This window comes from Indicator indicator, chromosome 9 (assembly GCF_027791375.1).
Source record: "Indicator indicator isolate 239-I01 chromosome 9, UM_Iind_1.1, whole genome shotgun sequence".
Taxonomy (NCBI): Eukaryota; Metazoa; Chordata; class Aves; order Piciformes; family Indicatoridae; genus Indicator; species Indicator indicator.
This window is the reverse complement of record NC_072018.1, coordinates 29069446-29082350: the sequence shown is the minus strand read 5'-3', so window position 1 is coordinate 29082350 and position 12905 is coordinate 29069446. Positions and strand designations below refer to the sequence as shown.

The window sequence follows — 12905 nt, the reverse complement described above, 5'->3', positions numbered from 1 at the left end:
ATTTTAGGATCTAACTCTGTAGCTATTTGAATTTGACCTTGCAAATGTTTGGTAAACTATTTTAGCTATTTTAAAATGAGAACTAGTCGGCCTGAGAAAATAGCTCATTATTAGGATGTAGGCTTGAGAAAATAGCTCATTACAAACTACCATATCAAGGAAAGTGTCTGTTCAAGGATAGGGGGCTATGGCACCTAGCAAAAAGACAATGGAAGGAGAAGCAGCCAAGTACAAGGTGAAAAGTACAATTGTGAGGAAGACTACTTACTTCATCCAAAGACCCCTACTCACGACCACCAGATGGCTTCGCGCAAGGGTCGAAGGAAGGCATTTTGGGGATGGAATATGCAAATGGTTTCTTAGAACTAATTATCTTAACCCCACCATTTTATGGAATTATAATGAATATGTATGATTTGACACTATATAAATCCCTTACTAACACTGTACGGTGTGTAAGCTTTGTGGAGAAATCCCATTGCACCCGGCACCACAAATAAACATGCCTGCTTTAGAACCCTCTGAGAGCTGTAGAGTTTGTTTCTGCATGTCAACACAGCTTCATCTGCCTCCATCCCAAACTGAACTAGTCCGGCAATTTTATTCTGGGGGGTGCTCCAAATTAGTTGGGGGTTAATTTCAACCCACCGCATTCTTCTGTTGGCTGCCCAACTCAAGGCAAGGAAGCAAAAATGAAGCTATTCTGGGTTCTGTGGCATTTGGTATATCCTGCCTTAAGTGTGTTGCTTTATAAGCAGTTTGTTTCTGCACTGCTTGATCAACTCAGCAGGTACGTTGTACGTAACCTATTTTGTTGGTTTAGAAACAAGTTGAGAGGGTTTGGTGATTATTGCCTTGGATTTGTCTCCCATAGGGGATATAGTAATATTTCTGTGAGTATTCCTTATGAGTTTCTTGAATTTAGCGTTCCTGAAACTGAGCGTTATCTAGGTGATTTGAATCTTACAACGGTCTCTTTACCCTGCCTAAATTTGTTATTTGTGGTGGTAATAATAGGTCTGGAAACAGCATTGTGCCAAAAGAGACGTGCATGAAATTACTCTGTCTCTAAACGCAGAAGACGACATAAGAGATCTAGGTCTAATGCAGGCGATTCCAGTAGTGAGGAGGAGACAGAGGCAGGAGAAGCTGAGGCAGCGACGGGTAGTAACAGGCAGGAGTTAATGGGAAAACTGCTTTGAAGCACAGCAAAAGCGGCGGCAGCTCTGTCGAAAAGCCAGTGGGGGGGCATCCAGTAGCTCAAGCGGTGGCAGTGCCTGCACAAGCGGCAGCGGTGGCAGTGCCGGCAGCCTCTGTGAGAGCAGTGGCGGCCGCTGCGCCGGTAGCGGCAGCGAACCCGGCAGTGCCTGTACTGGCTGCAGCCCCTGCGCAAGGGGCGACGGCAACTCTGCTGGCAGCGGCGGCTACCGAGGCTAAAGAGGCACAGAGACTGCCTCTTTCGTGTTCCAATCCTCCACCTGTGAGTGTCCCCAAACACTTGTGGCCCAGTCACAGCTACCTGGGGAGTGTCTCCAGCCCCCCATCACCTGCCCACACTCACCGTGGCTGTTGCGCATCCCTCCAGCGGTGCCTCGGCCCCATCCTGCACCTGGGAGCTCGTCTGGGGCAGCGTGCGGGGGCAGCTCAGGTTCCCTACAGATGGGGTTTCATCAGCTCCTGGGGCCTGACCCAGACCAGCACCTGCCCACTAGTCTCCTGCCACCTGGATAAACCCATCCAGCCCTCGCATGGCAAAGCACTCCAGCCAGTGGTCCTTGCCCACTGCCACCTGAAGCCATTTCCTCTTGTCCTATCACTTGTTCAAGGCACATGGACCCCAGGCTGGTGTTTACTGGGCAATGGTGACAGGAAACGTGGATGGAGCCCCTCTTTGCTATCCTCAGACCCTACAAACTCCTACCACTGGTGAGCCAAGTGAGGTCATCTCAAGATGCTCCCTGGACACAGCCTGGAAGAAAAGCATCATCCTTGTGAGGAGTCAAGAGCACAAGTCTTCCGAGGAGCAGCTGAGAGAACTGGCCTTGTTTAGCCTGAAGAAAAGGAAGCTCAAGGGAGACTTTCTCACTCTCTACAACTCCCTGAAAAGAGACTGGAGCAAAGTAGGAGTCCATCTCTTTCTCCAAGGAACGAGTGATAGGACAAGAGGAAATAGCCTCCACTTGCACCAGGGGAGGTTGCAGTTGCACATGGAGAGCAATTTCTTCCTCACAGGGGATATCAATGCCTGACACAGGCTATCCAGGGCAGGGGTGAAGTCCCCATCCCTGGAGGGGTTTAAAAGCTGAGTTGATGTGTTGCTGCAGAACATGGTTTAGTGATCACCTGGCAGTCCTGGGTTAGGAACTGAACTTGATGATTTCAAAGCTCTCTTCCAACCACAATGATTCTACCATTCTAAAAAGATAAAGCAAGGAAGGGGAGAAGAGAAAGTGAAAGCAAAGTGGTACACATGGATCTCCCCACCCCCACTCCCAGCACCATCCTAGCCTCCCCCTAGTCCCTTTACCTGCCCTCTCCAGCTCCCATCTTTCCCATTGTTCATCAGCCACACCCCTACCAGGTAGTCACTGCTCAGCTTCAGATTCACATCCCACCATGAGCAGGTCTTCTCCCTTCCCTGGTGACTTCTCTTGAGTGGGTCAGTGTCACTGAGAACTGTAGTTACAGGCAGGCTGAGCAACTGCATCCCTTGTGTAACTTGAAGGCATGTTTCCATTCTTTCCCATGGCAATTCCTGTAAGGAAGGACATGGCAGATGATTCCTCTGAGAGAGATACAGGCCATGGTGGACTGGCAGAGACACAGAATGGTGCTGAGCCTCCACATAGAGTACTGGCTCCCTATACTGGAGAAAGAGCTGCGAGTTATTAGCCTTAAGAGAGGGAAAAGTTGAAAATTATCTCAAGCTTGTAAGCAATGCACAGTACATATGGGAGAAGAAAGCTCTGCAAGAGTGTTTTAGGCACATGGCAAGATAAGGGTGGCACCATGGACCCTCCAGCAGGACCCAAGGAACCCCTACTCACCAACTTGCCCCCCCTGAAGTTTGCTGCTGAATTCATGGGCACACTCATTTTGAGGGTTACCAGTACTCACCTACCCTAGCATCAGGAGCAAGAGCTGTGAGCTACACTCTTGCCCCAGCTGCTGGTGCTCAGCCCTTCACTCCTCTCGTTCACACTCCTCCCCCCTCCAGGTAGTTCATTTTCAGGACACACACCCTTCCCATCCCAGTAGCTACAGGTTGAAGACCTCCACTTGCCTCCGTAGCTGGCACTGACACTCTCCCACTCACTCCAGTAGCTGCACTGAGACCCTGCTCACTGCAGTAGCTGACACCATGCACCACAGGCACCTACACTCCTAGTCTGACTCTAGCAGCTGGCCCCAAACTCCCCAGACACACAGGTCTCACCAGAACCTGCCGTTTAGTCCTTGCAGCACACACAAACACTGATGAGGTTTGTCTCCTGTCATTGCCTACATGTCTGTTTTCTCAGGTCTGTGTCTTGCTATATTTTGGGTTTGGTTCCCAGTTTTTCCCTTACTTTCCCAGCTAACCAATTCCCTGCTCAGGTAACCTCACTGGAATAGCCTCCTTACCCTCTCCCTCAGCAAAAGTTTGTCTGAGCAGGCTTGGTTCTCAGCACTGCCTCACTTTGTTTGTCAGATTGGTTTGACAGGATGTTCTTCTTTACAGCTACATCTCCTTCTTATTATCCCTTGAGACACTGAGGAAGGTCCTTGACCATACACCCTGAAAGAAGCAGATACTCTCCTTGCACACATCCTTCCACAGACTGTCTCCCAACTGCCATCTGCTCTGTCTTCACAGCACAAATGCTGAAGTCACAAGCAACTACCAAAGTCCACACAGGCTGTTCTTTGAACTGCTTTAATGACAGAACAGCTAATGATCTACCAGCTCACATTATCAACAAGGTATCAATAATGGAATGATAATCCCAAAACACAAACCAGCACAGCCTGCAGCCAGTCTCAAGCTGCTTTCAGTTTCTGCAGCGCTTTCTTTAAGCATCACAAGGTTTTCATCCTGGAAAATTACCTTTTTTTCTCCAATGTCACTTATTTTCCATTATCAGCTGATAAAATTGATACTTTTCCACCCTCTGCCCTAGGCAGGACACATCTGGAGGACTGCGGCAGTTATGGACTCCTTCAAGAGTGAAGGAACTACTGGAGAGAGCCCAGCAGAGGCCACCAAACTGCTAAGAGGAGCGAAGAATCTCTCTGAGGAGCAAAGGCTGAGAGACCTGGGGATGTTTAGCCTGGAGAAGAGCAACCTAAGGGGATCTTCTCAATGCTTAGCAATAGCTAAAGGTCAGAGGGCAAGAAGAAGGGGGCAGACACTTTTCAGTGGTGCCCAGCTGAAAAGAACAAGAGGCAAGGGCACAGGCTGGAACCCAAAAAGTTCCACCTGACCAGGAGGAAAACTTCTTTCTCATGAGGGTGTGGCAGCCCTAGCAGAGGCTGCCCAGAGAGATTGTGGAGTCTCCTTCTTTAAAGAGATTCTAAATTTGCCCAGACATGATCCTGGGCAACTTGCTGTGGGTGACCCTATTTTAACATAGAGGTTGGGCTAGATGATCTCCAGAACTCCCTTCCAACCCCTAGCAACCTATGATTCTGGGAATTCCTGAGCCATGGCTGGATCCTTCATGTGGCTTGAGGCCATATTAATGTCAGGGGTTAACGCAAAGGCTAACCTGCCTGCTCCCCCAACACAAAAGTGAGGGGAAAAGTAGCACACAAAACTTAGGGTTGAGACAGAGAAAGAGTTTAATATAACATAAGATATCATAATGCATAATTACCTTAGCTAATAATCTCATTAGTCTAATAATACAATGCATGATTACCATAGCTTAGCCTATTTGCAGAAGAAGTGCAGTGAAATACAGGAAAACCAAAGCAGCAGAAAACAGAAAAATAACCCAAACCTGCAGCTGCCCAACTCCCACCCACCCTGCCACCATGCCTGCAGAAAAGAGCCAGCACCCGCGAACCTGGAACCCAAAAGCAGCAACCAGAGCAGGAAGTCTCTTGTGTTGCAATCTGAACTTCAAGCCCCATAACACTTTGCTCCAGTTAGCACTTTCCATTTCAAAGCTGGCGTGACTGCAGCACGGTATGAATAACAGCAGCAGATCCAACCGCCGCGTGACAAGCAATCAGAACAACCTTCTGTGGATAGACTTGCAGCATTTCCCTCTAAAGTGCAAAGCAATTACAGTTCTTCCTTCAAATCAACTTGGCCTTAAAGCTTCTCCAGTTCATCAAGTGCTTCCTGCTTTGTAATTCTCTGCCATGATTCAGGGATTTTTCCTTTGCCCTCGAATTTCCCATTGTAGTGCTTCTCCAACTCTCCTCTGAAATGAGACACAAACCATTTCCAGTATGCTTGCATGGATGGATCAGGGGGAATGTTCCAAGTGGAATAAGGAGGCCCTGCATCCCGGTATCTCTTGAAGGGGATCACTGTGTCTTCACTAATTCTGAATACATTCTCACTTGCAACATCGCTAGAACAAATATCAATGCACAGGTTGTCTGTGTCACGCCACATCCATCCCTCTACAGCTTGTGGCCGGTGGAAGACGAGCTGATGGTCTCCATCATGGTTTGGTATGGTGTTTGTGCAAACAGCCCCACAAAAGGGACACTTCTCCCAGCACCCCGAAAACTGCTCAGCCAGGATTGTGTGAGGCTGCCTTTCAAAGGAGCTCATATCAGCATCAGCAAGCTTTTTCTTGAGTTGATCCTTCAGGGAAAGCAGTCCTTCTGCCATGGCATTATTCAGGAACTCTATGTCAGCTATCTCCTGATGTTCAATGCCCTTCAGGTCCCTCCTGGGCAGGTTCAGCACTTCTCCAAGTGTGCTGCAAAATTCATCCAGCCAAAGGGAGATTTTGTCATTTCTGTCTGCTCTGTCTTTGACAACCTTGGTTGAGGCAAACACTGCTGACTGGATCCTTTCGTAGAGGAGAGTAAGGGAGTCATCTAAAAACTTCCCCAGCCGCCTGTTCTCGTCTAAACAGTACGTCCTAACACGTGTCTCGATGTAACTCTCCAAAGTATCTTTGGGGCAGATCAGGTAATTCTTGTATTTCTCAAAATTCTCTTCCTGTGCCAGGTATCTCAGGAGGCAAACCTCCAGGGAGTACCTGTTGCCACTGAAATCTGGGATTTTATCCTTCATGTCTCGAGCTATGGCAAGGGCTGTCCTCTCGTAAACCGCCTGGTGAAGAGCTGGAGAGATCTTGTCACACAGAAAAGCAGCAAATGTCGTGATGGAAGTGGCTCCTTGGCAGGAAATCTGGAAGCACCTGAAGAAATCTTCTCGCTTGCTCTCCAGGTATATGCTTGGATCATTTGCTTCTCTGAACGCCAGGTGCATCGCTTTAAACCTCTCCGCTGCCGTTCTGCACAGGTAGATCGATAAATCTATTCTGTAATCTTTATTAAAACTGTATTTTTCATTGCTAGGGACAGAGTTCATGCCCTTCTGCACCTCATTTAGTATTTCATGAATAAAATTTCGGCTGTAATCCCTTTTCTCCTTCTCCTTCCTGTCAATATTTGCCTTCACACATGCTATGATGCTCTCTGTGATGCACTCTATACTGTTCAAGTTGGCACTATCAAAAGTCGTAGCCCAGAAGCGAAAGCTTTTTTTCTTAGCAATGTGTTTCTCCAAGTCAACGGAAAACTTCCTGTATTTGGGAAATGTCCTGATTCGTTCATGTAAGTTGGGCTCCTTAAAGTGATCTAGAAGGACATTTTCTATTTCTACATCAATATCAACCTGTTCTGGAGGCACAGTAGCAGAGGAGACCTCAGTAATCCAGGTCGCCCAGAGAGAAATGAAGTTGTCTCGCAGCTGCTTGTCACTGAGACTCTGTCCCTTCAGAGACAGAGCCAACTGCCTACTCCTTTTAAGGAGCTCACTTTCATAGTCTGACTTCCTCTCCTCCAGTTTACACTGACTCTTCTTTAGCTCAATGAGATTCTCACATTTCTTCCTTGTTTCAAGCAAAAGAGACTCTTTTAGTTCTCTCAGCTTCAGTTCTGTGCTGCTCTTCCACTGGACCAAGATCTCACAGTCTCTGTCTTCACTGAAATATTTCTCCATGCTTTTCATGATGGTATCATATGTCCCTTGCACTTGTGCTTCAAGGTGTTCTGCGGTGACCTTCTGCAAGTCCCCATTACGAATTTTATTGTCCAGTTTTACCTGCAAGTCTAAGATGTGACTCCTCAGCTGCCAGGTCCACTCACTAAATGCGGTTTCCAGTTTCTTGTATGTAGCAATCTCCACTGAGTTCTTGAAGCTGAAGACAAAGTTCTCATTCAGCAAAGCATTCCAGAGGTCACTAATGCGAACCTTCAAGCTGGAGAGCCTCAAAACACTGCCCTGCGACTCCTTCTTGGCAGCTTGGAGAACTTTGGTTTTCAATTCCTGGACGTTCTGGCTATAGGTAGGGTTGGGTGGTGCCATTGGGGGGTTTCCTTCCCACAGGTGGGCAAAGTAATGGATGTGAGTGTTCACGTCAAAGCGGATGACTTCGCTGAAACAGGAGGCATCACAGAATTCCTGCTGGGCAGCTATCACTGTCATTTCATCCAACTTTTCCTGCAGACGTCTTTGGCCTTCCATGTTCTGCTCCTTGGCAGTTATCTCTCCCACATTTTGGTGTACGAACAGGCAGCTCGGGGAAAGTTTTACCTGCTTCATCCTCAGGAAAGCCTGCACAGCAATCTGAAGGACATCTTGCATTTCTGAAGGATTTTCTCCCAAGATATTTATCAGAGTCATGTTGCCAATGCCAATGACAAAGGTGGCCAACTCGTTGTCATGATTAAGGGACTGTTTGTTGGCCATCTCTGTAGCACGGAGTCCCTCTGTGTCAACAACTAGCACGTAATCAAAGCCAACGTCTTCCTGCAGCTTCACGTCCACTTTAATTAGCTGCATAAACGCTCCCCGCGTGCATCTGCCTGCACTGACATTAAACTGGAGACCAAACATGGCATTCAACAGGGTTGACTTCCCTGTGCTCTGGATGCCAAGCACTGAGAGGACAAACACTCGCTTGTCTCCCAGCTTCTCAATTAACTTATCAAAGATTGCTCTAATCCACCGTAATGGGACATAAGATGCATCACCATCCATCAGCTCAATTGGATATCCTGAAACCATCAGATCGACTGCAATGTCAGGTAGTTCAACAAAAAGTTTATCCTTTGAGTTCATTGATTCCAGAGCTTCGTATATCTGCCCAACCTCTCTTAAAAGGTGCTCCAAGCCAATAGAGGAATCGTTGATTTCATTGGAGAGGGCATCTAACTTGCTCAGCAGATCATTTTTCTCATTGCTTTTCTTCATGGCCAGGATTTGAGACCATAACTTGTGATAATCTCTCTTGAGTTCATCCAGGCGATCGGAGGACAAGTCATCCATAAAGATCTTCATCCACTGCAAGAAGTATTTCTTGGTATCTGCTGGCTTGGACTGGAGAAAGCTTAGGAATGACTTCATCAGCTCATTGAGGGGGAATGCTTTGTTGAGTTGCTTTCTCCTTATTTGTGCCTTCTCTGATTCAATTTTGCTCCGGTGATGCTCTATGCTCTCGTTCCCCTTTTCCTGCAGCCGAGTGAGTTCTTTGTCCTTCTTGCACCACATGTACCACAGTTGCCCTTGAAGAGGCAGCAGCTGGGATTTGATCTCAAACAACTTCTCCTTCTTCAGAAGATTCACCAGTGCCTTTGCCTTTTCTTTGGCTAACACACACGCTCCTTTATCTTCATCGACTAAGAAGCCATGTTTGCGAGCTTTGTCCAGGCAGGCATCAAGGCTGAAAAGTGTGTTAGAGCCTTCCAGGAGATCCTTGATGGTCTTTGTCAGCTCCTCCACTAGTTCTGCTTCGTTCCTGTTCTTGATACCTATACTCACGTTGCGGCTAGATCGGCCAGCTGCAACATTCTCTTTTTCGGTGAAAAGACAAACCAAAGGCCTTTGTGACTCCCACAGCTGACGTAAAATCATCATCCCTTTCTTGTCACTCTGATCAGACCCAGATACGAGAGCCACGTTCACAGCAGATATCTCCTGCAGGAAGTGCAGCTGCTCTTCGTAATCCCTCGCGTCCCCGCGCAGGTTACAGAAAGCCACGCAGCAGTCAAAGCTGTCATCATCGCTGTCCCGGGGGCAGTACCAGGAGATCTCCACCACACCTTTCATCAGCAAACAGTCTTGGGTGCTGCCTTTGCAATGGCGGTGGAAGAAAGTGTCATGTTTGCGTTTGCTCAGCAGGGCGTTCAGGATCTGAGACTTGGAAGAGGAGGGAGAGCTGCCAATCCGGATGAAGGACACGATGGGTGTCTCGGCCTGGGAAATGAGCTTGTTTTTGTAACTGTTAATCCTTGCTTGCTCTCCCAACTTCTCAGCCCCTTTCCAGCTCTTTTTGATTTGGCTGAGGGACCAGAGGGGGAACTCTATCTGTGAAGTGCAGGGGTTTGGTACCAGCAGAGGTAGCGCAAACTGGCAGAAAGCAAGTTTTGTTAAGATGTATTGCCTCGTGAAGTCATCAGCACAATGGAAAATTGCCATCTGGAGGTCCATGGGGTGCACGTGACTGTCGCTGGTTGCAGATTCAGATGCTTCTTCCCCCAAATAACTCAAAAATTCATCAAAGGAAGCGGAAGGTTCGCACTCTTGCTCTATGGGTTTGGGCACAGCTGTTACTGGGCTGCTCTCATTCTTGCAAGTCAGGTACCTCACTCTATAATCCACACTTAAAAGCTTTTGCAGGAAGTGAAATGGTAGCTCACTCTCCTGGCTGGGCTGGCTGTCAGGTAAAGGTATCTTGTATATGGCATGGAAATCTTCTGTCCCCATTTTCCTTGGGTAGTGACTTTCCAGTCCAAGGCGCTGAAGCAAGTGGAGAAACTCTCGGTTTGCAATGGCTTGGCTTGCTTGGGATTCAGTGTCCTCTGCTTTGGATGTGGACTGACTAGAAGGCTCTACCCTTTCAAAAGTCTCTTCCATGTCTTGGATTATACTGGTTGTCTTCAGCTCATCACAAGTGTCATCCACGTGCCCATTAAGGAAAGAATTCAAGTCACTCTCCAGCATCTCCCAGTCTTTGAATCCTTTCTGCTTTTCCAGGAGAGTCTTTATCTCGGCAGACCACAACGTTTTCATTTGATCTTCCATCAAAACAAAACGTTCATTCTTCTTTTCAGGGGACACTTCTTTGTATTCAGGTGTTACAGTTAGACCTGTCAGCAGCAGGAAGGCCTGGGCTCTGTAAACGTCTTGTTCCTTCAGACTCAGGTACTCCTTGTGCCTCATTTCCATTTCATTTATCATGAAGTGAATTTCGGGATATCCAAGGAGGTACCGAAAAGTGCTCCTTTCCACCTGGTATCCCACGCTGGTCGTAATTAAGAGCACCAATAGCTCTATGTCTTTCTGTGCCCTTTCCTGGAGACACTGGAGTAAGGAATAAACAGCTAGGCTTGCAGTCAAGGTGGCTTTTATCTTTGCTTCATGAACGGCAGACACAGAGGCTTCTGGTGCGTAGCTGACTTCCTGGATGTACTTCTTCATTTCCAGCAGTGTCTTGGTGAGGTCTTCAAGCTCAGAAACATGGGGAGTTTCAGGAAGCATGTGCTCAGTATCAAAGATCCATTCCATAATGAAGGAAGCCCTGGGGAAGTCCTTGACAGCATAGACATGAGGATCCAGGAGGCACCTCATCAGGAACTTGATGTAGGTGATGTTTTCTGGAGGTGACCTCTTGCAAAACACAACAGTATTCAGCAAGAACTCCTGCAGTGCTTTATCCGACAGGCATATGTTGATCCACACACTATGGCTTTTGGTTTTCTCATTCAGATTCTGCTTGAAATCTATCAAGGTTAGGAGCTTCCTTTCATCCCCCTTCATCTCCCAGGCCTTCACGCACTCCACAAAATCTCTGGCCTCTTGCACTGCGCTGACCAGTTCCTCTCCAAACATGCTGCCGACGCTGTGATTTGTCAGCGCCTCATAGGCAGCCCTGAGGCTGCTGGCCAGTTGATAGATGGACTTAAAATCACTGGTGTGATTGGAGAGGATTATATCCCACACAGGGGTCAGCTGAAAACCTCGGTCGATGACACACCAGGTCGTGTTATTAGTTACAAGCCCCAGTTTCCACTGAGGAAGTGAATCTGTCTCTGGTGGGCCCCCTGTGGTGGTCACGTAGAGCTGGATTGCTGTGTAGGCACTCCTTCCATCGCTTCCCTGGAAAGAAGCCTGGGAGCTGGACTTTGAAACATCTACATTTGCTGCCACACTGGCAACAAAGCCGCTGTAGCTGGCCCCAACATAGCTACTGAGTGCTTCAGAGGCTTGTCGCTTCATCTCCTCCCGCTGCTCAGCCCTGAATCCTTCCGCAGTTGCCTTCCACCAGAATATCCCCCCAAAATGGAGGGGACCCTGGCTCACATGGGACCCAAACCTGCTGAAGAAGCTTGCACACCTGCTCTTCAGCATGTTTGGCCTGTCTCCTTCGGGAGTGATGCTCAAAAGAGTCTCGAGTTCTTGCAGCTCCTTCAGGGCCACATCTGAAAGGTGAAGCTGATCCTTTTGGAAGTAGCAGGAGGCCAGAGGGATGTACTGGTACTTGGTGGTGCAAAGGTAGCTCTGCTCAGAGTGGAACTGCTGGGTGCTCTCTGACTGTGAGGACCTGCTGTAATCTACATCAGATTCAAAACTAAACCCCCAGAGCCCGGCTTTGGCTGAAACACTGATGCTGAACCCCAGCTGCTGCATGGACTTGGTGAAAGTGGCTTCTTCTGCAGAGGAGGAGAACTCCTTCCTCTCAAGCACTGATCCGTGCTCTGGACCAGCAAGCTTGAATCCATCAGGAACCCTGATCAGCTGGTCTCGCCTTGCCAGCACATCAGCAAGGCTGCTGGTTCTGTAGATGCCCTGCAGGGCCAGGCCCCCTGATGCCCGCCTCAGGACCTCTGTGTCTGACACATTCTCATCCCTGCCCACTGATGACTCGGGCTGCTCCAGCTGATTCTGGATACGCTCCAGCACATCCACCAATGACTTCTCAGGTAGTGTCCAGTACTCTTTGGGAATCTCCAAGGCTTGCCACAGAGCTTCCCCTTTCTCTTTTATAACATCCTTGCTGTGGCTCTTCTGAGATTCTTTCAGCTCCTTCAGGGCTTGCTTGGCTGCTTCTTGTCTCTGCTTTGTCATTTTCAAGTGCTCCTCCTGCACGTCCTCAACAGCTGCTTTCTCGTCTGTGAGTTCTAGGAGCTTTTGGAGGGCTTTGGTTTCCCAGGAGTATCGTACTTCACGCTCCAGCTTCAGGTAATCTTCATACTGCAGATGTTTCAGGGCTTCTCTGGACTTGACTCCCAGTATCTCCCACAGTTTGGGAAGCCAGTATCTGTCATCCAGTCCTTCTTTCTCACATGCTTCTGCAAGTAGTTTTTTAGCAAGATGTGCCTTTTCATCATCTCCTACCATGTTTTCCTGGGAATCCATGGCTGCAAAAGAAGAAAACACATTTTTTTAATTATGTTGTAAAAGGTCTTAGCCTCTTCTCAGAGGCCTCTCATAGAATTCTAGAATCACAGACTTGTTTTGGTGGGAAGAGAAACGTAAGATCATCAAATTCAATTATCAACCCAGCACTGTCAGATCACCACTAAACCATGTCCCTCAGCACCATATCTGCATGGCTTTTACACCCCTCCAGGGATGGGGACTCCACCACTACCCTGAGCAGCCCATTCTTGGCTTGAAAACCTCTATGGGGAAGAAATCATTCCTCGTGTCCAACCTAAACCTCCCCTCA

General features: G+C 48.2%; 1 protein-coding gene across 1 annotated transcript; it reads right to left on the bottom strand.

Annotated features, from left to right (window-relative positions):
• Positions 1-5299: 5299 nt before the first annotated feature.
• Positions 5300-12592, bottom strand: LOC128968788 (interferon-induced very large GTPase 1-like). Its single transcript, XM_054383369.1, has one exon. It carries the CDS (start codon positions 12590-12592, stop codon positions 5300-5302), a length of 7293 nt encoding a protein of 2430 aa, XP_054239344.1.
• Between the last annotated feature and the right edge of the window lie 313 nt (positions 12593-12905).